The sequence below is a fragment of the Pan paniscus genome, chromosome 6 (genome assembly GCF_029289425.2).
Source record: "Pan paniscus chromosome 6, NHGRI_mPanPan1-v2.0_pri, whole genome shotgun sequence".
Classification (NCBI taxonomy): domain Eukaryota; kingdom Metazoa; phylum Chordata; class Mammalia; order Primates; family Hominidae; genus Pan; species Pan paniscus.
The window spans coordinates 145,029,585-145,055,869 of record NC_073255.2 but is presented as its reverse complement, the minus strand read 5'-3'; the positions used below and the strand labels follow the sequence as shown (position 1 = coordinate 145,055,869).

The 26,285-nt window shown below is 39.4% G+C and overlaps 1 protein-coding gene across 37 annotated transcripts in view; it reads left to right on the top strand.

Annotated features, from left to right (window-relative positions):
* The window catches only part of NRCAM (neuronal cell adhesion molecule), a 313,477-nt gene that overhangs the window by 251,171 nt on the left and 36,021 nt on the right, over positions 1-26,285 (top strand). For 26 of the 37 annotated variants that reach the window (XR_004672585.3, XM_057302938.1, XM_057302934.1 and 23 more), the window contains 11 exons: positions 428-612; positions 2,371-2,502; positions 11,933-12,076; positions 14,161-14,272; positions 15,597-15,763; positions 15,854-16,001; positions 18,173-18,297; positions 18,743-18,772; positions 20,276-20,377; positions 25,409-25,606; positions 25,712-25,782. Coding sequence is in view for 36 of the 37 variants with exons in the window: in XM_057302938.1 (XP_057158921.1) it covers positions 428-612; positions 2,371-2,502; positions 11,933-12,076; positions 14,161-14,272; positions 15,597-15,763; positions 15,854-16,001; positions 18,173-18,297; positions 18,743-18,772; positions 20,276-20,377; positions 25,409-25,606; positions 25,712-25,782 (1,414 nt within the window). In the remaining variant the exon portion in view is untranslated. The remainder of the gene's footprint in view (positions 1-427; positions 613-2,370; positions 2,503-11,932; positions 12,077-14,160; positions 14,273-15,596; positions 15,764-15,853; positions 16,002-18,172; positions 18,298-18,742; positions 18,773-20,275; positions 20,378-25,408; positions 25,607-25,711; positions 25,783-26,285) is intronic. The other 11 variants (XM_057302942.1, XM_034964815.3, XM_034964813.3 and 8 more) reach the window with 1 other exon arrangement.

The window sequence follows — 26,285 nt, the reverse complement described above, 5'->3', positions numbered from 1 at the left end:
TTTATGAGTTTTTCTCTGTATGTTTTTAATCCCAGCTGATGAAAAATTATAATTCAGTATCATTAATATAATAGTAATTCTTTTGATTAACATAGTAGCTTCATGTAAAAATTTCCAAGAGTTCCTTATTAGTCACAACGTTGAAAAAAATAATTAGGCCCCATCAGTAAAGCAACTCATGCTGGCATTCATACTGTATCATTGACATCAAAGTTTATGGTGTGCCATCAATTAGTATAGTTCTGATTATGTGAAAACGTAAAACTGTGAGCATTATTTATAAAAGTGTGGTGCTAATTAAAATATCTATTTATTTCTTATGATTTTTTAATAAAGATTTGTTACAAAGTTGCATGAAAATTCATCCTCAAGAGTAGTAATAGGTGGATTTCTTTTTTGTAACATCATTATTTATTTATCCTATCAGGCCTACCCCAATTATTTACTGGGCAAAGGAAGATGGAATGCTACCCAAAAACAGGACAGTTTATAAGAACTTTGAGAAAACCTTGCAGATCATTCATGTTTCAGAAGCAGACTCTGGAAATTACCAATGTATAGCAAAAAACGCATTAGGAGCCATCCACCATACCATTTCTGTTAGAGTTAAAGGTATATTGTTTAAAATCCATTCTTCTTGCCTTCATGAGAGACCCTGAAACTTTAATTAAATGTGGTTTTCATTACATTTTTAGTAATGGTAAATGTAAAGTTATGTCAACATTCATGGTACCTTGACTCTCTTCTCATTGCTATTGGTAGTGCATCTAAATCAGGTTAAAAATTTACTTGTTCAAATCTTCCTCACAGAAGAATCCCAGTTAATGAATATAGGAATAATGAAGGAAATAGAAAAGTCAATATTAGAATCCCACAGTAATAACTACAGCCGGCAAGATCAAACAATGAATGCTAAAATTAGTGGGTGAAACTTTAAGGAGAAACAGGATATTTGCATAGCTTCAAAGTGTTTCTATCCCACAGAAATTAATTACTGGGGAAGTTTTAGCGGGTCCACAAATACTTTATTACTGCTTTCTTTAGAAGATGGAGCTTACTTTCCCTCTTCTTGAGTGTATGCTGGACACTAATGAACAGAGTATGGAATCCAGGGAAATAGTAACTTTGGAGTGGAGAAACCTGGCAAACACTGTCTTAACCAAGTGATGAATGTTAACGTCAATAATAATAAGTCATGTTTGATATCATATATTCCCCCATATGGTACAAGTAGAAGGGTTCATTACCTTTGGGATATTCTCAAAAGCCCAAAACCTCAGGGTAATCGTGAGAAAACATCAGACAAACCTAAGCTGTAAGACAGTCTACGAAATAACTGACCAGTACTCTTCAAAAGTGTCAGGGTCACAAAAGACAAGGAAAGACCAAGAAATTGTCAGATTGGAGACAATGACAAGTAAATGCAAAAGACGTTACAAGTAAATACGGTGTCTAGGACAGGATCCTGGGACAGAAACAAGACATTAATGCAAAAACGGAAATCCTAACAGAATGTGTAGTTTAGTTAAGTACCATTGTTAACTTTTCGTTAGGTAACTAGACCATGGTCACATAAGATGTTAACATTAGAGGAAGCTGAGGGAAGGAGGTATGCAAACGCTCTATAATACTTTTGCAACTTTTCAAAAATGATGTTTTTAAGTTGCTTCCTAATTATATATATTCTACAGGGCTCAGAATTTATTTTATTTATTTATTTATTATTTTGAGTTGGAGTCTCGCTCTGTTGCCCAGGCTGGAGTGTAATGGCGCTATCTTGGCTCACTGCAACCTCCACCTCCCGGGTTCAAGCAATTCTCCTGCCTCAGCCTCCCAAGTAGGTGGGATTACAGGTGCCCACCACCACACCTGGCTAATTTTTTTTTTTTTGTATTTTTAATAGCAACAGGGTTTTACCATGTTGGCCAGGCTGGTTTCGAACTCCTGACCTCAAGTGATCCAGCCACTTTGGCTTCCCAAAGTGTTGGGATTACAGGCATGAGCCACCATGCCTGGTCCAGAATTTAAATTTGTGTTTCTTAGCCCTACCTGTACATGTAATTTTCTCTGTGTGCTTAGATAAATCTGTCACCTCTTTGATGTCTGATTAATTTTAATATAAAATGAGAAAATGAAATTTGTATCAAACAGGTCTAGAAATAATACATATACGTCAGTGAGTCTCTTTAAACATTCTTTGAAAATCTTAAGTGTTCTTTGAAGCATTGTTTATAAATCTATTCACTCAAAAAAAATGAGACTAATTTAGTGTGAAGTACTTGCTTGTATTATTAAAATAGTTCAATATGTTCTTTTGCTAAAATGCTTATTTGATTCAGATTTTTGGTCTTTTTTCTTCCTCCTATAAAGCGGCTCCATACTGGATCACAGCCCCTCAAAATCTTGTGCTGTCCCCAGGAGAGGATGGGACCTTGATCTGCAGAGCTAATGGCAACCCCAAACCCAGAATTAGCTGGTTAACAAATGGAGTCCCAATAGAAAGTAAGTTGCCTTGAGTGGTTCTAATTGCAGTATATTTTCAGAGCATATATACATCCCGACAGTGAATAAATGGTGATAAAAAATAACTCAGGTTAAGGAAGGAAGCCACATGTATGTTAAACACAGGCACCAAATTACCTTTGTGTTTTATTACCATTAGATATTTATTATGAATGTGAATAGTTTATGCTGTTAACATAATGGTATGTGATGACTGGTACTTGGCAATATTTCATCTGCTTTTTACATGGATAATGGGAAGAATGACAGGGTCAGAAATAAATATCACTTCAAAGTTTAGATGATCTTCTTTGTGCAAAACATCCAGTGATTTGTGGAAATGTCACAGGCGCTAGAGGAGATAGGTGGGGAGACTCGGCATAGTGCCAATGGATATGACAAGCATAAGAAACCCAGCTGTCTTAATATAAAGAGTTTTCAGTCATAAGTATAGCAAGTATAGCCCAGGTGTTCCCACTGTCTTCCAAGGTCACCATCCCATTTGATACCCAAAGAAGAACACATCCTCTGACCCTGATCATATGCAGGATGCTTTACCTTTGACTAGTGCTCCCTCCCTGAGAGCTGCTGATATCATCCTTGAGCAGCACCTGGGCAGCCTGGCTATACTTGTTGCCCCGTTCAGCAGCCTGCCTGCTCCGATGCTCCACTCCTTCCACTTCATTAGCCAGTATCTCCAAGCTACCACTATGCTGCCCAGCGTGTGGCTTCAAGCCCTCACATTAATCTGCTAAATCATAGCAAAGGCCAGCTTTACAAAACTTGGCTAAAGGCTTGGGGAGAGTCAAGGGAATTATAGCAAAGAAAAAATCTTTAAATGGATGTTGCACTTCACTGCTCCTTAATTCCTAAGCCATGGCCATGAACAGAGAACCCACTAGACTCTCCTCTTCCTCTACCCCACCCACCACCAGCTACTGCTGAGAGGAGCATCTTTCAACATTTTCCCCTTCTTGGAGTTCAGACCTCCTCTTAGACACCAAGACAGAGAAAGTCAGTTTCAGCATCAAACCCAGCCTTAGGTTCACTCTCCCAGTCAATAACATGATTACCTGCAAAGATATTCTTTACTCACAATAAAGATAGCCCTCAGGCTTATGATACAGGACAGAATGGCTTTGACTGCCTCCAAGTCAGAATCCAATATTGGTTCTACATTTACATAACCAAAAGGTCTGCCGAATTGACTTTCCCAAAGTAACACACACACTTCCCCTAAGATGGTTCCAAAAAACTGCTGGCAGATTTAAAGTGGCACAAGTCTCTGTTTCTTACCATCAAGGTCTGACAACTGCAGGGTGACTGAGTCATCGCAGCCTGCCCCATGAATATTTATTGGAAGTTCACTTGTGTCTCGTAGTACAGTAGCTGTCAGATACTTTGAAACAGGCAGACTGTGTTCATTCACTGTAGAAGGAAGTGTATTCCTGGGAGAAAACAGATGCTAGAGGCCAGCAAATAGGGTTTGGGTGTTTCCATTCCCAATTTTAACCAGGATCAGGATCCAGAGAAATGGCAGAGAGTACTTTGTGGTTGTGTTTCAGGAAGCTCTTGCTACTCTCAGGGGAATATGAGTGAAAACTGAGAGGAAAAAGTAGAAGAAAGCCCAGAACTAAAAAAGTTTTATGGTGGCTCATGTGAGCGTGTAATCCCAGCACTTTCAGAGGCTACGGCGGGCGGATTTCTTGAGTACAGGAGTTAGAGACCAGCCTGGGCAACATGGCAAAATCCTGCTTCTACAAAAAATTAACAAAAAATTAGCTGGTACAATGTATGATTTTCTCAGGAATGCATACAAAATGGCAATAAATGATGATACATGCTTGATACTTTTGCACCATGTTTTGCAGCTCAGAGTTTTTGTGTCCATTTATGGAAGGTTAAAAGTGCCCCTGAGATCTAGACTCAGTGAAACTGACAAGTGGAAGGAACCATCCATCTAGCCCTTCAGCAGGGAAAATGGGGAAGCTAGGGGATAAACCCTCAAGCTTGGCAGCCAGAGTGCAGTACTGTGCAAGGAAAATTGAGATGTGGGTGGATGACATAAGCAGGGGAGGATTAAATAATGAAGCTGATTTTTCTTCTTGATTTGCTCAGCTTGTTGTCCTTCCAAACCAGCCGTCTTAGTCCATTCCTGCTGCTATAACAAAATGCCTTAGACTGGGTAATTTATAAACAACAGAAATATATTGCTCACAGTTCTGGAGGCTGGAAAGTCCAAGATCAAAGAACCAGCAGATTTCATGTCTGGTGATGGCCTGTTCCTCACAGATGCTGCTATGTGTCCTCACATGGTAGAAGGAGCATACGGGCTCCCTCAAGACCTTTAGAACAGCACCAGTCTCATTCATGAGGGGGAAACCCTCATTTCCTGATCACCTCCCAGAGACCCCACCTCTTAACCTTGGAGTTAGGTTTCAACATGAATTTTGGAGGGACACAAATATTCAGACCATAGTACCAGAGTATGCAGTGCCTCTGAGGGAACCTTGTAAATCCAGTCATCTTAACAGCTTTGAAAATACACTCATAACATAATAACACTCCCCTTTTAAATTACATTTTTGTGGGGAGAATCAACCATAAAAGGCCTGCTTTGGGGGTACAGAGTAGTAATACCAGGAAGACAAGTTAGGTCCTCTTGTAACCCTAAATTGTCTGAGTAGGTAGAGAAGAAAGAGTTAGGACTAAATGTCTCAAATCAGATCGGCTCATCTCTTCCATCCCAAAAGTCTTCCTTAAGGCCCCCTGAGACAGAAAAAAGGAGACTGAGAAGACAAGGCTGGAATTCCATAGCTCCTATAGATCCAGGGTCGCTCACCCTCTGGTGTGCCTCAGAGCAGTCACTCTAGTGGACATGCAGGGAGAGGAATACCACATGGTGTGGCAGCAAAGCAAGGAGCCCGGCACCACCTGGCCGCTCTGTGGTGCTGGTAGTAGGTGCTGCATGTTTATACCAAGGTACTGTGAAGCTTCCCTGGAAGGGGTCTTTCTCGACATCTGGTGGCCAAGCTGAAAGTGGATTACCATTTGGACATCTCATAACTAAAAGATGATGAGCCAGCGGGGCCCCTGCACAGCTTTCTGCATGATGACCCTGCAAAGGTACAGCTGTTCCCTGCCCCTGGCCTTCTGCAGCTGGCCCGTCTGCAGCTTCTGCTGAGTGGCCACATGGGTGGATGCTAAGTCTTCAACAGCTAAGTTCAAAGTAAACCCTGCATGCCCCCACTGTGTGTTGATCTCCCCTGATCCAAAATAATGAGAGAATGAGGGGGGTGCAGAAACTATCCAAAACATTAATAGACATTTAAGGAGCCCTGTGCCGCTCTCTTTTTCATGCCCTTCTTGGTAATTGTCCCATGAATTTAGAGGCCCCTGAAGGGAATTGCCTTTGAGGGTTAGGGACCATCCTGTAAACGGGGCACCAGTGCTTGTTTCCCATCTGGAGTTTGCTGACTTGTGCACCCCACATCTAGCACGGCTGGGAGACAGGGGAAGGATGACAGGGAGATGCAGAGAGGTGAAGGTAGGAACTTAGGGCACAGTCTGCCACAGTGTGTGACAGGGCTGAATTAGCACAATGAAGACTCCTTGCCTTCATCATGGGGTCCTAGCATAGGCGCCAGAAGTGAGCTGGGAGCACAAACTGGCTTGCTGACAGCACTTTCTACCCAAGAGACTGCAGAAATTGCAGGTGGACCAGCTGCTGCGGGTGAGGGGCAGGAAACAGCTGTGCTTCTGAAGTACTGTTGTCAGGGGCTGTGCAGTGTCCCCTCCAGGTGCCTGAAGTTTGTCTCCTGTGCCACACAACAGAGGTACAGTCAGGGGACCATACTGCCAGGTACACAGCCTCCCCACTCCTGACTTGCAGGCGAGCACCTAAGGACACTGACTGTCTCCTTTCGCCTCTGCAGGCTCTGGCTGCCGAGTGCACATAAATACTGTAAAAGGAGAAGCTGGTTCAGGGAGGGGAATGGTAAGAAGGGTTCTTTTAGCAAAATGCAATGTTATTGATCTGTGACTGCATTTAAGACCTGAAAGCTGTTTTAAAAAAAAAAAAACTGGAAAAATTAACTCCAAAAGTGTCTGGGCTTTTATTTCAGTGTCTTCTAAAGCTTTACCCTTCCCCCCTCCCCAGAACTGGCAAGATTACTTAAAGCTTTCCTTGAAGCAAAAATCACAGGCTGTATTAAATAAATGTGGAATTTTCCCAAAACCACCTAAAATAGTTTTAAAACAATCTACAGAAGTCAGATAAAAGAAGACAGCTGCAGAGAACTAGTGCTGAAAGGGAGCTTTAATTTTATTGTGTAATGGGAGGGTGTGAAAATAGAACCCAGGACCAGAAAGAAAATGAACTTGCTATTGGCAGGATGGGGCAAAGCATTTCCCTGCTCTACCCTAGGAGGTTGCTTTTCAGGACTTCAAAGCCACACTGAGGTGGGTGTTTTTGAGTTCCTTTTTCTTCCTCTTGGTCTTCCCCACTGGAGAGCCTGTGCCATTCTGGTGGTGGTGCCCAAGGCTGTGGCCACTGTGATTCCTATCTCTGCAGGAGAGTCTAACACTTGCAGATCCTTGATAGTTTCCAGCGTGCGTTGTATTAGGTCTGTCAGACTCTTCTGCATGAAACGTGGATAAGATCACACCATTATTGTGTTAAAAGGCCCCTGTCCTCTCAGGGATGAGGAGGGAAAAGAAAAGAGAATGAGAATGGGCAGAAGACCTCTTACTGGCACAGTGACATATTTTTCTCACAATGAAAGATGTTGAAAGCCAGGAATGTAAGATAAGCACCAGGAGAATGGAGGACTGGTCCAGGATATTCCTGGGATTTCATCAAGGCATCCTCCCTTCTTCCTTTTCACAAAACTAAGGGGCTCAGTGGCATCCTCTTGTAGGGATGGAATAAGTAAATGAAGAGGGAAATTTAACTCTTCTCCCAGAAATGTGTTCTACATTATGCCCAAATGTTCACGTTCCAGGAAATGTTTACAAAGTTGACTAACAGAGAAAACCTGAGCAGTAACCTCATTTAAACAAACCAGTACATGCTGCCATTTGTAGTCTCTCATCTCCAAAATGCATAAAATACTATATGATTAGCCTGTTTCACAAAGTTCTTTTTAAAATGAAATTATGCAGTAAATGTAAAAGCATTTTAAAGATTGATCGTACTCTGTTCATGTAAGATGGCATGATTATTATTATTATTCTCATTATCTATATGTTGAAAGTGTTTATAGTTTTACCTACCAACATCAGGAGAGTTGGGTTATAAGTATTTTCTGAAGGCCATCACCCCAGTTCTGGACCTTATCTTTGTGGCTTTAAGTTATTTGTAGGGATTCTGTGCTTTTAAATTTCTTTCTCCAGTGTTTATTGACAGCAGATGAAGTTGGTTATTCCCAGAATTAATGATTATTCCTCTGGATAATTTGGATTTGCATGCTAGAGAGTTACTCTACCCGCTAGCCAGCCCATCCAAAGGCTCCAAATGTCTCTACATTAGTGATTTTACTCTGTGTCCAGCTACCAACCGAGCCTCCATATGTCACCGTGACAGTTCCTGGGTTTGTTTGCATTTTTAAAACAAGTACTTAAGGAAAACTCCCATGGAGAGAGGTCTGCTTACTCATTATTATTACCTAAAGGGTTTATTTTGTTCCTAAATACCTTGCCAAAAATAAATATTTGAAGACTGCTCTATTTAGCATATATAAGGCAGATACAGTCAGATGCCTTTCAGGTAAAAAAATACCTTCCCAAAGAGTTGATAGCAAAGAAAAGTGCAACTGAGAGCAACAGAAAAGCTTTCTGACATGGTTTGTTTGTGACTGATGAGTCTCCACTTGGGGAAAATTGTCCTACTGACATTGTTGAGCTTTGCCCTCCAAGTTCATGGTCGTGTAACATTATTATTATTATTGTGGTAAAAACACATAACAAAATTTACCATCTTAACCATTTTAAGTGTACAGTTCGGTAGTGTTAAGCATTTTCACATTATTGTGCAACAGATCTTCAGAACTAGAGCCCTTTAGCCATTAAATATTGCGTGGTGGTGTAACTTTTAAAAACTCAATACATTTAAGGAATTTGAGGAACTCTTATGTAGTCTGCCACCCATCCAGAGAGATTCGGCCCAGAGCTCTGCCTGGGATTCATCACAGTCTAAAATACACAGCCACTCTATTCCACTGCCTGGAACATCCACAGAGATGCTGTCAGGGTGGGCACATGGTGGGCACCGAGAGTGCCCTGAAGAGTCCCAGCACTGAGAGCCCAAGTGCTGGGTCCAGAAGTGCTAAGAATCTTTTTCTTTTTTTTTTTTTTTTTTACCGACCTTAAAAATTTAGTTTGTTTCTCTACTTTATTCTTGTATTATTTTTTATTTCCATAGATTTTTGGGGAACAGGTGGCATTTGGTTACATGAATAAGTTCTGAGATTTTGGTGCACCGGCCACCCGAGCAGTGTACACACTGTACCCAATATATAGTCTTTTATGCCTCGCTGCCCCCCACACTTTCCTTTGAGACCCCAAAGTTCAATATATCATTCTTATGCCTTTGTGTCCTCATAGCTTAGCTCCCACTTATGAGTGAGAACATATAATGTTTGGTTTTCCATTCCTGAGTTACTTCACTTAGAATAATGATCTCCAATTCCATCTAGGTTGCTGTGAATGCCATTATTTCATTTCTTTGTATGGCTGAGTAGTATTTCATAGTGTGTGTGTGTGTGTGTGTGTGTGTGTGTGTGTGTGTGTGTATTTCTTTATCCACTCATTGATTGATGGCATTTGGGCTGGTTCCATATTTTTGCAATTGCGAATTGTGCTGCTATCAACATGTGTGTGCAAGTATCTTTTTTGTATAATGACCAGAAGTGCTAAGAATCACTGACAGAGAACAAGTCTCCAGAAATGCTGCTTTGTGTTCCAGCACCCCTTGTTGAGGCAGTAGGTGAGCATCACTGAGATTGTGTGAGTCAGAAAGGCCCCAGTCATATAAGACTTGGGATCTGGGACACATGGGCTGCCCTAAGTTACGCTGCGTTTTCAGGGTCCATGGCTGCCCTAAGGTACACTGTGTTTTCAGGGTCCATGGCTGCCCTAAGGTACACTGTTTTCAGGATCCATGGCTGCCTGCCACAGCTACAGTTCACTTTCTAGGCCAGTGTGTCATATCCATCCTCTGCTGTCTTTTATCAACGAATCTATATACCCTGTTGAAGGAATTATGACTTGTATTTGTCTTTGGTTTGGAAGAACATGTTCCTTAAGGCAATTTTGAAATTATTAGAGTCATAAATAGGAGATGTAAGCTAAGAAGTCAATTCAAAGTATCTCGACACCCCCACATAACTAGTTGAACATCCTGGAGTATCTAAGATGATTTCATAAACGAGTTACTGATGGTAATCAGAGTGTTGAACAACTGCTTTTTTGTTACATTTTTCCTTGGGAATGAAGACGTTAATCAGTCCATGAGGAGTAACTTGTAAGTTAGAGTTTTAATAATCCTTGGATGCTAAAAACTTATTCTGAACTTAAATGTATGGCGAATTTTTAAAATATTCTAGTCTAAAACATCTAAAAGACTTTTAGGCTATAAATGTGATACAGTATGTGGTAGACAGAATAATCCCTCCTTCTACCCCACCCTGCCACGATGTCTACATCCCAATCCCTAGAAACTATCAATATGTCACCTTACATGGCAAAAGGGAATTTGCACATGTGATTAAGGTTAAGGGCCTTGAGATGGGGAGGTTATCCTGGACTATCTAATTTGGGCCCAATTTAATTACATGAGCCCCCAAAAGCAGAGTGCCTTTTCCGGCTTTGGTTGGAAAGAAAGGTGACTATGGAAGAATAATCAGAGAGATGCAACATCGACAGCTTTGAAAATGGAGGAAGAGGACCATGGGCCAAGGAATGTGGGCAGCCTCCAGAGGCTGGAAAAGGCAAGGACATGGATTCTCCCCTAGAACCTTCAGAAAGCAACACAGCCCTGCTCATGTATTGGTTTTAGAGCAGTATGACCCATGTCAGACTTCTAACCTACAGAACTGTATGATAGTAAATTTGTGTTGTTCTAAGCCACTACATTTGTGGTAAGTTGTTACAGCAACTGTGGAAAACTATTACAGAATGAGGGAGCAAAATACTTCGAGTTTGGGTCATAAAACAAGGATGTACTATGGTTTAGTTGATTTTTATTACAGTGGGTTAATAAACCACAGATGAAACAAATTTTTTTTTATTTTAAAAGTGATAAAAGAGTCTAAATACAGTGATGAGTGTGTCTTAGATGCACATCCTTTTCCTTTCACCAAGGAAAAAGAAATGGTGCTTAGAAAGAACATAAAGTCTTCTTAAATGCTTCAAGTTGCAGGAGCAGTTTAAGAGAAAAGGTGCTGTTATTTAGTTTTGATTTTGATCATCGTGCTGAGACAGAGACCTAAATCCCTCTTAGTGTACTTCTAAAGCAATATAAGCTCAAAGCCTAAAGTGTATCATTCACAGAAAGGAATTCATCTCCAATCTCACAGAAGTTCCAAACTGCTGGGCATGCCCGGGACTAAATCCTCACATACTATGTTACCCAGCCAGTTCTATTCCACTTCAGTAAGGATCAAGCCTGTTCCTAATGTTTTAATACTTGAGAGATTTAGCTGAAAACATTGTCTTCAAGAAGAATTTACACAATTTATTTATACTTCAGCTTCAAGAATATCCACAGCAGAAAATTAAATATTTTCACATTTGGTTATTAGCCCCGTAGTGTTTATGTATTTGTTGATTTATTTATGTCAAGAAGAGGCTCCTAAAAGGAACAGGTTTGAACAAGCTGGAGTATTTCTATATTTTTTACCAGCTTTTGCTATTTCCTCTTGATCGTTAACTTTTTTTCTCCTAAATAACCACAATCTCTTGAACACGGCAATGTTTTCCTGAATTTGTAATGCAATTTTCACCTAAACTTGTAAGAGTTTTTTTTCTGCATCTCTCAAAATAATACTTGGTGTTCAACATGGCACATGTATACATATGTAACAAACCTGCACATTGTGCATATGTACCCTAAAACTTAAAGTATAATAAAAAAAAGATACAAGGGGCAAGTGAATGGAAAGGTCTTTAAAAAAATAAAAATAAAAATAAATAGTACTTAGTGTTACAGAATCAATCGACTTAAGACTAAATGAATATTGAGCACGTACCCTTGCTAATATATAACTCAATTCTGAGAAGGAAAATGTTCTGGTTTCTGCCTAAATTCTAGTCTTATTCTTACTGCATGTACTTAGATCAGTCTTTATTTATGTCCTACTGACTTTACAAGCTTAATATACATCTTTTAAGCAAATAGGAATAAATACTTTCTATTTTTACATCCAAACAGTTGCCCCTGATGACCCCAGCAGAAAAATAGATGGCGATACCATTATTTTTTCAAATGTTCAAGAAAGATCAAGTGCAGTATATCAGTGCAATGCCTCTAATGAATATGGATATTTACTGGCAAACGCATTTGTAAATGTGCTGGGTAAGCTCTCATTTTATTAAAGACATGGCAAATTAAATTAATGACTGCTGTTATTTTCTGTTCAATCAGCAAAAATATATTGATCATCTACTATGTGCAATGCACAGTACTTGGAGCTATAAGGGATGGATAAGATATAAACCTTGCCCCAAAGAATATTGCAGTCTTAATGTTCTTCCATAACACAGTTTTTACAATGGCAAATTCTTCATTGTAGAACTAGTCAAATAAGCTGTTCTACTTACAGATGGTTAGACTAAGTGTCAAACCCTCAAAAGGAAAATAGCATTTGTCTGCTATTAGCAACTGAATATTATTGCTCTTCATTGTAAGACACTGACAAGTTGAATAACAATGATTCTGATTTTTAAAAACTAATGCATGAGTCATAATGCTTGGCCTTTATCCAAGTCACAGATGTACATTTATTTTATTTGTAAAAACATATTTTAAAAAGTGTGATACACTGAAACATATTCTCAAATAATTGGCTTATGTGAACATTGTATTTCTTATATTGGACAAAACTACCAAAATACCACATTTGTTAAAAATTTTTGTGAGAATTGTTTTCATGGTGCCAGGGAATTATACTTCAACCCTTTAAAATTAGTATGCTTCCTTTTCAAACAAAATTACCATCAGTAAGCCAACCAATACTTGGTATTTTCCTTTCATGCTTGAAATGAAGGTCACTAATCCTATGAAGAGCTAAGCAGTTAAGATATTGGTGGATGTTGAGAAAGCACTTTTGGCTGCTGATTCCTTTTTCATCTCTACTTTTATGAGTTCAGCATTTTTAGATTTTACATTTAAGGGAGATCATGCCAAGTTTCTCTTTCTGTATCTGGCCTGTTTCACTTAACACAACGTCCTCCAGGTTCATCCATGTGGTCATGACATCAACGACATGAAGGAAATGATAGAATTTCCTTCTTTTTTAAGGCTGGATAGTATTCCATTGTGTGTATATGCCACAGTTTCTTTATTCCATTCATTCATTGGTGGGCACTTAGGTTGATTCCATATCTTGGCTATTGTGAATAATACTGCAGTGAACAAGGGAGTTCAAATATCTCGACATACTGATTTCATTTCCTTTGGATATGTACCCATTAATGGCATTGTTGGATCATATGGTAGTTGTATTTTTAATGTTTTGAGTATAAACAGTATAAACAATCTTTATAGTATTTTCCATAATGGCTGTACTAACTTATATTCCCTCCCACAATGTTTAAGTGTCCCCTTTTCTCTACATTCTTGCCAACACTTAGATCTCCTCTTTTTGATAATAGCCATTCTAATAAGTGTGATATAATATCTCATTGTGGTTTTAATTTACATTTATCTGGCGATTGGTGATAATTGGGCATTTTCCCATATACCTGTTGGCCGTTTGTATATCTTCTTTTGAGAACTGTCTAGTCCAATGCCTTGCCCATTTTTAACCAGGTTATTCATTTTCTTACTATTGAATTATTTGAGTTCTTTATATATTTTGGTATTAACCCCTTACCAGATATATGGTTTGCAAATGTTTTCTCCCCTTCCATAGGTTGTCTCTTCACTCTGTTGACTATCTCTTTGGCTGTGCAAGCTTTTTAGTCTGGTGTAATCCCATTTGTCTATTTTTGTTTTTGTTGCTGTGGTTCCATTTATTCAGCCATCACACTCATCACTCTGCTTTTTTCTGCCAGCTTATGTGTTCCCCACCGTTCCTACCCACTAGGGTTATGATGAGTGAGTCATTCAACAAAAATATACTTGGCTGTTATTTTTGTGCCAGACACTGTGCTGGGGATAAAACAAAAGTCTCATTCCCTGACTGCAGTGGACTCACAGTAAATCAACAACCAAAATGATGTCTGAGCAAGAAGTAGGGCAGGAGGTAGAGGGAGGAAAAATGTATTTTTCTGCCTTGGGTGACTGGCAGCATTATGCCTGATAGAGAACATAAGGAGAGAGATAGATTGCTTGTGCTTTACCATAAACTTTAATGACCTTAAAACAAAATACAATAAATAAACGATAGTCCTAAAATGTATTCTAATATTTACTTTACCTTTTAAAAATATTTGTAGCTGAGCCACCACGAATCCTCACACCTGCAAACACACTCTACCAGGTCATTGCAAACAGGCCTGCTTTACTAGACTGTGCCTTCTTTGGGTCTCCTCTCCCAACCATCGAGTGGTAAGTAGCAGCTCTGTGTGTTTTTCAATACTTAAAATGTTTGCTAAAGGCTTCATATTCTAAATATGTTGGGTTTTATTCAAAAAACAAACAGGGAAAGGCACCACACAATCCATTACACTGTTAATATATTTTTTTTTCTTGTGAGACAGAGTCTCACTTCATTACCCAGGCTGGAGTGCAGTGGCACAATCACAGCTCGCTGCAGCCTCTGCCTCCTGGGTTCAAGCGTATCTCCTGCCTCAGCCTCTAGAGTATCTGGGCCTACAGCCGTCTGCCACCACACCTGGCTAATTTTTTGTATTTTTAATAGAGAGTGGGTTTCACCATGTTGGCCAGGCTAATCTCAAACTCGTAACCTCAGGTTATCCGCCCACCTCAGCCTCCCAAAGTGCTGGGATTATAGGTATGAGCCACTGTTAATTATTAAATTCATTCATTATTTCACAAATATTTATTAACTACTGGCTCTGTGTTAAATACTTTCATGTGTATAATCTATTTAGCAGCACACTCTATCAAGCACAGATCTACATGTAAATGATTTTTTTTTAAATTTAAGGCTGCTGTATTTCACAATGCCATGGACATCCCCTGGGATTTTGTGAGTAGTGGCTGGAGGGACTAGTTAGGGGATATTCCTTGATAATAAAATATCCTGTGCTATAGTGGGGGGTTCTATAAGCTCCAAAGCAGAATTTGTTCTTACCATTGTTTCTCTTGAGTACTTGTTGCACCAGGTCTTCCTGACTTGGATCCAGCCAAGCTCTCCCATGTTCTTTTACTCCCCACTTCAGACCATCCCCTTTCATATGCCACCCGAGGTTTAAGTCCTCTACCTCCTCCTAGTTTGTTTACTTTAGCTGAAAGAGACAAGGCTAGGATGGATAAGCAATGGCTCAGAAGGAATGAATGAAAGAAAACTGGAACATTCTTTACTGATCATCTGTCAGGTCCTAGATGCTGTGCTAAGTTCCAACTGCTGAGGTCAGAATATATGCAGGGTTAAGATTAAAGGAAAATTTCCCTTGGCCCCTACCTTAACCCCAGAGAAGAAAAATGGATGCTTATGCAGATGATTTTCCTAGTGAAGGTAACAGATTCACACTTAGTTTGTTTCATCCGTTTCACTTCTCCTCTCTGACATACATGCCTTTTTTTCTTCCCTGATTATTTTCCTATTGATACTTTCAAAAGTACAATCCTTCTAGCCTTGCAACTTTCACATTCATCATGGTCATGTTGACCTTGAACATGGCATTTTATGTCTGACTTCAAAATATAGTGTGTTTTTATTCTCATTGTGATAATTTCTGTAATGAAGGTTTAAAGGAGCTAAAGGAAGTGCTCTTCATGAAGATATTTATGTTTTACATGAAAATGGAACTTTGGAAATTCCTGTGGCCCAAAAGGACAGTACAGGAACTTATACGTGTGTTGCAAGGAATAAATTAGGGATGGCAAAGAATGAAGTTCACTTAGAAATCAAAGGTAAGGCAGAGGTAATGTGTTTAATTTTTAAATGACTTTGAACAAATTCTCCAGCTTTGCCAAATGGATAACGATGACTTTACATTTCAGATCCTACATGGATCGTTAAACAGCCCGAATATGCAGTTGTGCAAAGAGGGAGCATGGTGTCCTTTGAATGCAAAGTGAAACATGATCACACCTTATCCCTCACTGTCCTGTGGCTGAAGGACAACAGGGAACTGCCCAGTGATGAAAGGTATTTGAAGACGATTTCTTTACTTTCTCTTCATTCTTTCTTTAAGCTATTCTTGAACTAAAGGTCTACTATGTAGTCAATTATGGTGATGTTTTTAGTTTCTGAAGTCTGCTGTCTCCAAAATAGAGAGATAAGCATTTTCTCCCTACTGTAAAATATATGCACCCAAGAAGGTATCAGGTGATTGAAATAGGACCCTGAGAATGTTTGTCTATCTTTGCGTGCTGGTCTCTTGTGTAATTCAGGATGGGAAAAAACCCTCAGGCCTGGACAGCATCCATTGTTTTATACCTTGAACAGCGAAGTCTCGACAGATGTTTTCATTACCTTTCTACAAATAAGCAGAAATATGACCTCTTTAATCACCAAAGACTGCTCAAATCCTTGTCAGTATTTTAAGACACTCGTTTTTATTTGGATAGGGAGTTTTTCTTTTGATTTTACCTAAAGCCAGTGAAAGGGGAAGGAAAAACAAAAACAGGTAGAGCATTTAAAAGAGCCCAAGCATGCTGCAGATTTCATTAATAATGGAAGAAAGGTCATGGCATTTTCCAGATGAGACCCTCAATTTGACGTAGTAGTACAGAGTAGATAGGTGTTAGTTTTAGCAAAGTGGCTATAGGCCTCACTCTGTATTAGAAGGAATGCTGTATTCTGGTCGAAATCATTTGTGTAGTTCACCTACAGCTGACCTAAAATTGTGGTGCCTAAATATTGCCCTGTTGCTTGTTAATGACCCCGGAAGAACTCTGTGGCCTTCTCTTTTATGTGCCTAGAGTCTCCATCTAATTTTATGCTTGAACTAGTCAATTTTATTTGTTGAGTTGATAAAGATGAAAAGGTGTGGTGGTCTCACACCTGTGGTCCCAGCTACCTGGGAGGCTGAGGTGGGAGAATTACCTGGGCCCAGAAGGTTGAGACTCCAGGGAGCCATGACTGTACCACTGCACTCCAGCCTGGGTGACAGAGTGAGACCCTGTCTTTAAGATTAAAAGGAAACATAAAGAAATGACCATCAGGTTAATTTGGCTGAAGCTTTTACTTGGAAATTAACTGAGAAGACAGTTTATGACTTAGGCAGTTTCATTAAAATAATCCATGAATTCTCTATACATTAATTTTTTGATCTATTGAGCAATTTTTCATGCCCACAAGTTCCCTCTAGAAAAGTCTTAGAGAGATTGTTCATCTAAATCTTCCTGTTTCTAGTGATAGAGCAAATTATTATTCTTTGCATTTAATTTCTCCTATGAGAGTTTATACATGTAAGAAAATGACATGATTTTCTGCAGTAAATAATAAAGTATTTAAAATATATACTTTGATAGAAATTGAACTGAATGAGTGGTTTTCCAATGTTTCTTGGCAGCAAAAGCCTTAGTAAAGCCCTTTAGTAAGGCTAATGCTGGAACTATTCTTCGCCTCCTTCCCCTGGGAACTTAAGGAAGCTCCTTCCTCTCCCTCTAGAGCAGTGGTCCCCAACCTTTTTGGCACCAGGGACTGGTTTCATGGAAGACAGTTTTTCCACGGACAGGGTGGGGGCACAATGGTTTCAGGATGATTCAAGCACATTACATTTACTGTGCACTTTATTTCTATTATTATTGTGTTGTAATATGTATATACATATATATATTATTACATGTAATATATACAGTGACAGATCATCAGGCATTAGATTGTCATAAGGAGAGCACAGTCTAGATCTAGATCTCTCACTTGCACAGTTCACAATAGGGTTCACCTTCCTGTGAGAATCTAATGCTGCCACTAATCTGACAGGAGGCGGAGCTCAGCTTCACTCGCCCCATTCTCCTGGGGCCTAAAGAAACTCCTACCACACCCTCTAGAGCAGCGGTCCCCTCTGCAGCCCAGTTCCTAACAGGACAGTACCCAGTTCTTGGCCCAGGGTTTGGGGACCCGTGCTCTAGAGGCCTGGTTGAAAAATACTGTGCCAGAGGACATATCCCTTGTAACCCAATATTCTAATTGATTCTCATTGTTTTTCAACTTTAATCATTCTTAAAGTGATATGTATTTTGCTCTAACTTTTGAAAATGTTTACCATCTTTCTCCTTTATCAAATTTACAGTTTTTTTCCTGCCAGTGAAGCAATTGTAGGGTACGGCTGCATGTCCATTTCAGCTGCTCTGAATGCATTCTATCCACAGGTTCACTGTTGACAAGGATCATCTAGTGGTAGCTGATGTCAGTGACGATGACAGCGGGACCTACACGTGTGTGGCCAACACCACTCTGGACAGCGTCTCTGCCAGCGCTGTGCTTAGCGTTGTTGGTAAGAACGAAAACAAAAATAGCACAACTGGCTTCCCTGCATTTGGTTGAAAAGAAAAAATAAGATAAAAATTATAAATATCAAATATTTGCTTGTTAATATGCATGGGTGAGTTCATACCCATGTTTTTCTTCTTTGAAAGATGCCTTGGAGGCAATAATTTCAGTATAAATAGACTGTGTAGCAGCACTGGGTGAAATGGTGGATATGCACATTAGTAACCTTTTTTGTAATAAAATAAGGAGAAATGATCTACTTGTATCTAAAATTGAAGGTTTTTTTTCCTAAATTGTTACTGCATGTTTATCAATGCTGTGTCTCACAGCTAAGCATAGGGCTTAATTTTATAATCTTGAATAATGTACAATCTTTGTCATCTTGTGCTATCTTGTATCTTTCCATTACTAATTTTGATTAAAATCCTTTATATTAATGTCCTTTCTAGCTCCTACTCCAACTCCAGCTCCCGTTTACGGTAAACTAATATGAGTCTTCTTTCTCTGTTTTCTGTCAAACAATTTCACATTTGCAGAAAGTATTCATAACTTTCTTTTCTATGTCACATAATTGTGTTTCTTAAGGAAAAGGTCTCTGTCAGTTATGTTGTGTCACCCATTTACTGACAATGAATCATTTCTTCATCATAACCACAGATTTTTCACCAAGTTTGTTGCCAGTTCTTTCTAAATAGTTCATGTGCTATTATAAAATCACTTCGTTTGATAAAAGTCCCTCTTTGATGCAATTTCCTTTTAAAGTAGCATAGTGCTTTTTCAAAAGCCATCATCCACATTTTACAGAATGAAAAAGCTATTTCTAATATCATTCTACAAATTAGGCTTTCATCTCAATTTATTAAAAGTTGTTTGGGAAAAATCTTGTTTTGGGATTCCATTTTCAAGAAATGTATATGGGGAAAAATAGTTGTTTAGAACAACATTTAACTTTTATATCAGAGAAAACCAACTCACCATGTGTTAACAAAAGACAAATCACTCAAGAAAGACCAAAAGGAGGGGCACATTTATGTTGTGTGGCTTTTTAGAATCTGGAAAATAAGTCAGAAATCATTTCCAGAAATCTTTTTATTTAGAGAACCTTCATCTTTATTCAGTACATCAATACAAAAATCAATTTTTGGCATCTCAGCTGATTTTGCACAATATTATTAATATTGTATCTAATTATCCAATATAAAACCTGTGCTTTGTAGACATTTACTGCCTTATGACTGAGAAGAAAAAAAAGCACATATATTTGTATGGTCTCTGGTCCCCTAAGAGCCAGAGATACTCCTAGGAGCAAGGTCAGATAAAGGCCTGGGGGGAACAGTAACTCTCTGGATCTCAGAAGCACCATTAGAAGAGGCAGACATGCTTCTAGGACACCTTCATCCCAACATGTGTCTGTCTATACACTGTTGTCCTCTGGGAGTAAACACACTTATGCATGCTGAGGGCTACCTCCATAGCATCTATTTCAGCATTCTTTCGCAAATATAAATATTCTTTCAGAGCCCCAAAATCTGTTATTCAGCATTTTTTTAGAAAGAACATTTGAATTTTCTTTAAACAGCACCTTTTATTTGCCTGTATTTCTTTTTTCAGCAGTTGCTTTCTCTATTTCCCATGTATTAGAAATTAAGCTTATTATTTTTCATGTTTGTGCCCATTCATGTTTATGAGAAGAAACGCTGAGAGTGCTGATGAACCACATGTGTCTGCTTCACTGGGTTTGGTTACAAATGCTTTCATTTCCTTTGAAAAACAAGTGAGCAGAACTCATTGATGGGTTATCTTGTGTGTGTTCGTGTGTTCCCAGCAGCCTCAGCTGTGCACATTTCCTTTCAGTTGCATGCTCATTGACTATCAAGTGTGCTGTGTCTTTAAGATGTCCCCTCTGTGAATAGTATCACGAGTAAAGGAGAGCCTCTTAAAGATGGATGCGTGACCATGATGTGTGTATGTTTGGTCTACAGATGTCCCAAATCCTCCCTTTGACTTAGAACTGACAGATCAACTTGACAAAAGTGTTCAGCTGTCATGGACCCCAGGCGATGACAACAATAGCCCCATTACAAGTATGTGGTATTATTTGCTCTATTACCGATCAACTAAATGGCCATGTTTGAAGCACTTTGTAACAGTCAACTGAATTTCCTCACAAAGGTATTTACTGGGATTCTCTGCTTCATTACTGATAGAATAAAAATATTTATTTATGTCCTTCCTCTCTTCAGAGCTGAAACTATTCCTGGTTACACCTTCTAGAATAGGACACCCCTTAATTGCTGAAGATGTTGACTAATCAAATACACTGTCATTTGTGTTTAAGATCCATAAAAATCACTTTAAATATCTACCATGTAGGAAGATACACCTTAAGTTAGTTGTTTATTTTGCCCATTTCTTCTGGGAGAAAATGTTAGGAGGAGCAAGTGCTGAATAGCTCTGTCTTCCTATTAGGAAATTGATACTTGATGAGTAAAGTAACTTTTCAACCCCCTGTTGGTAACAGAACTGGGCGTAGATAACAGGTTCTACCTTAACTTCCAACCTAGGTCTCTTTCTTTCCATTAGTTCCTGCTACAAAGTTGCCCATTCAACAATGTGAGCTTCTCACGATGGTGACATAAGCCTAGGGCCTAGGAAATAAGATAAAGAAGGACAATGTCATAAGGATACTAGAAGAGCATAATAAAATTAGACTATAGGTAAGCTTCGAAGTTGAATTGTAAAACCAAAGAGATACTTAAGAGGCAGACACAATCAGGTCACATGCCTGAAATATATTATTACCTTCAGGCATATACCGCAGGAAGACAATTCCTTTCTGATGACTACCTAAGATGATTCTGAAATGATAGGTGTGTTGATTTATTGCACCTCCTGGTAAAGTAGAATATTTCCACTAAAATTTAACAAAAGCCCCTCCTCTATCTTGTGTTGTTTAATGGTGCTCTTTTCCCTACTTGAGTGTTCAATGTCCTTGATCAGAACACAAATTCATCCAGGCCCAGTCTTCTAGCTCATTGGGTACATTAGCCAGAGTTAGCTGGTTAGATGGCTTGGAGACTCTTTTTTCCTATATTAAAATAATACCATTAGATTTCAAGGCATTTCTACTCTTTCATTCATTTACTCATTCATTCAACAGATATTTTTGAGTGCCTACTGTGTGCCAGACATTGTTCTAAAACAAAATAGTCAAAAATCTCTATGGTTATGGAGCTTATATTTTAGATGAGGATATAAATAAGATAAAATTAATAATACATTATTAAGCATAATTTCATTATATCTGCATGTAAACATATATATATATACACACACACACACACAGAGGACTCAGATCTACCTTCAAGAGCGAACCTGCTGTAAGGAGTGTTAACCCACAGCCTCCATCTGCTTCTCCTTCTCTAAGGCTCCACTGCAGAGTTCACGTGAGGCCATGCTCCTTGGGGTGCTCCAGTGACTGGGCACAGCAAAGGTCCCAGAAGTCACACGTGCCTAATGCAGAACTCCTCCTGTGTAGACTGTACTCTGGGCTCCTGGTTGACCTGGCTGAGACTATCCCAGAGCTATACTATACTGTAGTCTGAGGCTCCTTCTACTCACTCCTCCTTCCCTCCCCCACTTCCTGTTACAGATGTCAGACCAGCATTGTGGTCTGAAGGTCTTCCCTCCTTCAGGCTTCCTTGCTTCTTCTCCCTTTTTTCTTCCATGGACATTTTCCCAAATAGACCTCTTGCACTTCTTTTTTTTTTTGAGACGGAGTCTCGCTCTGTCGCCCAGGCTGGAGTGCAGTGGCGCGATCTCGGCTCACTGCAAGCTCCGCCTCCCGGGTTCACGCCATTCTCCTGCCTCAGCTTCCCGAGTAGCTGGGACTACAGGCGCCCGCCACCACGCCCGGCTACTTTTTTTTTTTGTATTTTTAGTAGAGATGGGGTTTTGCCGTACTAGCCAGAATGGTCTCAATCTCCTGACCTCGTGATCCACCCGCCTCGGCCTCCCAAAGTGCTGGGATTACAGGCGTGAGCCACTGCGCCCGGCCACCTCTTGCACTTCTAATTCTGTCTTAGCCTTTGCTCCCTAGAGGACTCAAACTCATATATATTAATACATATGATTGTGTTTATATGTGTTTAGGGCATGCAAAAAACAAATCAGCAGAAAGACATGTGGAGCTAGGGGTATAATTGTGAATAGTGTGAATAGGAAAGGCCACACTAAAAGAACATTTGAATATGTCAATCAAGACAGGGGAGGGAGGTCAGTGAGCACACTATGCAGTTGTCTAGGGGAAGAACTTTCCAGCAAGAGCAAAGGAAAAGAGCAAAGGCCCTAAGACAGGGCATGTCTGCTAGGATGCCAGTGTGGCTGCAGTGAAATGAAAAAGGGAAAGTGAGGGTGGAGAGAAGGTCAAAGAGGTGAAGAGTTCGGTGGTGGGTGTGTAGAGTGGGAATTGTGCAAGGTCCTGTAGGCCACTGTGAAGATGGGAAAGCCCTTGGAGGGTTTTAACAGAGGAATGATGAATGAATAACTCTGGCTTGTCTATTGAAAATAGTGTATAGAAGAACAAGAGGGGAAGCAGACAGGCTGGGTAAGACCATGGTTCCCAAACTGTGCACTGAAGTGCCCTGTGGTACTTCAGTGAATTCACAGGGGTACCTTCCTTGGAATAATTTTAAAGTTTTAACTTTTAAATTCTGATGTTAAAAAAACACAGTGACATCTGTCAAACGTCACATGAAATTAGCTTGAGGCAGATTACAGGTTCAACTTTATATCCCATGTCATTTTGTGATAATGTTATATCTCTGCAAAGCGTTTGCTGTGATAAAAAGCAAGTGCCACACGGAAATCAGTGGGGAATAGGAAATGTGGAAGGTGGTGTCCAATCTGTTTACAAGGTTTGAGAACTTATATAAGAGAAGCTTTACAATGTTAAGATATAAATAGATTTAAAATTGTTTAAAATTAAATTGTTTACATTTATTTAAGATATAAATACATATAAAGATGTATGAACCTAGCTACTTAATACATGAAAACATTAGGTAATTCTTTTGGCCTAAGGGAGCCATGAAAAATAAATTATGAAGACACTAAGTACACCGTGAACCGAGAAAGTTTGGGAACTACTGAGTTAGGAGGTTATGTGATAACTCACACAAGAGATGAGGGTGGCCTGGAATAGGCTGAGAAATGGTCAGATTTTGGATATATTTTAATGGTACAGGCCATTGTACTACCAAGAGTGTGGAAGAAGTAGGGAAATAAGAAGGATTCCAGATTTTGACCTGGGCTGTCACTATCAATTGGAGAGGAAGATTAGAATTAGTTTTGGTACTATCCAGTTTGAGATGCTGTCATGGACAACCAAGTGGAATTGTCGAGCAGACAGTTGGACTTCCTGAGTCTGCAGTTCAGGGAAGAGGTCTGGGCTACAGATGTAAACATGAAAGTCATCCATTTATAGGACTGGAGATCATCCAAAGATGAATGTGGATTGAAAGGAGAACTCCAAGGACTTAGTTTTGAACCACTGCAACACATATAATATTTTTAGTTCATCTTTGTGTTTATAGTGCATATCATGGTACCTGGCACATAGTAGGCAATCAGTGAATATCCAAATACCTATTATTTTACAAGGGTAAAGTGTGTACACACCACAGAATTTTAGTAGACGCAGAGGGTATGCACTGAAAAATATGTCTTCCTCCCGCCCCTGTCGCCCAGCTCCGCTGGCCACACCAATGTTATAGGTTTATATTCTCTGAGAGGTAATATGCATTTATATGCAAGCGAATATGTCTGTTTATTTGTTGTAGTAATTTCGTTTTACATTTACACAAACATAGTATCCAGCACACACGATTCTATACCCTGCTTGGCTGCTTGGTTTCACTTAATAATACACTTTAGAAATCATTCCATTTCAGTACATATGGAACAGCCCTATTCTTTTTTTTTTTTTTTTTTTTTCCTCTCTCTCTCTCTTTTTTGAGACAGGGTTTCACTCTGTCCAGGCTGGAGTGCAGTGGCTTGATCATGGTTCACTGCAGCCTTGACTTTCTGGGCTCAGGTGATCCTCCTACCTCAGCCTCCCCCATAGCTGGAACTATAGGTGCACGCCACCACACCCAGTTAATTTTCTGTAGAGACGGGGTTTTGCTAGGTTGCCCAGGTTGTCTCAGACTCCTGGACTCCATCCACCTGGGTCTCCCAAAGTGCTGAGATTACAGGCGTGAGCCACCGCACTTGGCTGACAGTCGTTTTTAACGGCTTCAGAGTATTCCATTGTGTGGACCTAGTGTAATTTGTTTAGTCAGTGTCCTGTTGATGGATGTTTAGGTTGTTTGCAATTAGGTTGTTTCAATTGCAAATAATACTACAATGTAAATTATTTCTCATGTGTGTTTGAGCCATTTGTTTGAGCCCATTTATTCAAAATAAATTGCTAGAAGTGAAATTTAGTATGCGCCTTAAATATTGACAGATTTTCTAAACTGTCTTATATAGAAGTTGTCCCAACTTACACTTCCTACAAAGTCAGAGAATGCTTGATTCCTTGTGTCATAGTCAACGAAGTGTGTTAAACCTTTGATTATTGCCAATATGTTTAGTGGAAAATGGCACTCACTATATTTAATTTATCCTATTATGAAAAAAATTTGATCATCTTTTCATATATTTAAACTTTTTAGGGATATATGGATTAATTCTAAACAGTTTTAAGTAGCTAAATTCAGCATGCTAGAGAAAGAATACCAGATTTGGTAAAATCTAAAACTGTTTAGAATTAATCCATATATCCCTAAAAAGTTTAAATATATGAAAAGGTGGTCAAATTTTTTTTGTAATAGGAGAAATTAAATTAAATACAGTGAGATGCCATTTTTCCACTAAAATGTTATCATGTGTGTTTATGTGTTGAGGATAATGATAACTCTGAAATCAAAATATTTTAATGGCATTTTTCTTGAAAGTAAAATAATTCATGTTTGTTTGCTTGTGTTGGGTTGCCCTGTTAGTTATTGCTGGCAGCTACCCCTGGGTTGACTGAATTCACGGTCTTGGGTTTGGTGTGTGTGTGTTGTGACCAGAATTCATCATCGAATATGAAGATGCAATGCACGAGCCAGGGCTGTGGCACCACCAAACTGAAGTTTCTGGAACACAGACCACAGCCCAGCTGAAGCTGTCTCCTTACGTGAACTACTCCTTCCGCGTGGTGGCAGTGAACAGCATTGGGAAGAGCTTGCCCAGCGAGGCGTCTGAGCAGTATTTGACGAAAGCCTCAGGTAAAGCGGGAAAGCGGGACTTCTAGGGTATAAAATATAATAAAAAAGTTTTCCACTCTTCGCAAAAGGCCAAAGCTTACACATGTGTGGCTGCTTAACTTCCAGAACCAGATAAAAACCCCACAGCTGTGGAAGGACTGGGATCAGAGCCTGATAATTTGGTGATTACGTGGAAGGTGAGCTATGATGCCTTCAAATTTATTCGCTATTTTTTAGAGTGAAAAAAAAGTTGTTTGAAAATAATATCTACATTAGAATCTCATTTCACCTATTTCTGGGGAAAAAAAAAATATATATATATATAAAGATACATATATATCTTTACTTAAGAGGCAGTATTATATAGTTGCTAAAAGCTTGAGCTCTGGAGTCAAAATGATTTGGTGCAAATCCCAGCTCTGCCACTAACTCTGTGATCTTAGGCCAGTTGTTTAACATGTCTGTTAGGCAGCTGTATGATGGGAGTAATAATAGAACCAATTTCACAGTATTAAAGGAGCTAATACATATAAAGCACCTAGAACAGTGCCTAGCATATACACATGCTCAAAAAAATGCTAGCTAGTGTTATCATAAAGAACAACCTGGGGCCAGTAGCTCACGCCTATAATCCCAGCACTTTGGGAGGCCGAGGCGGGCAGATCATGAGGTCAGGAGTTTGAGACCAGCCTGACCAACA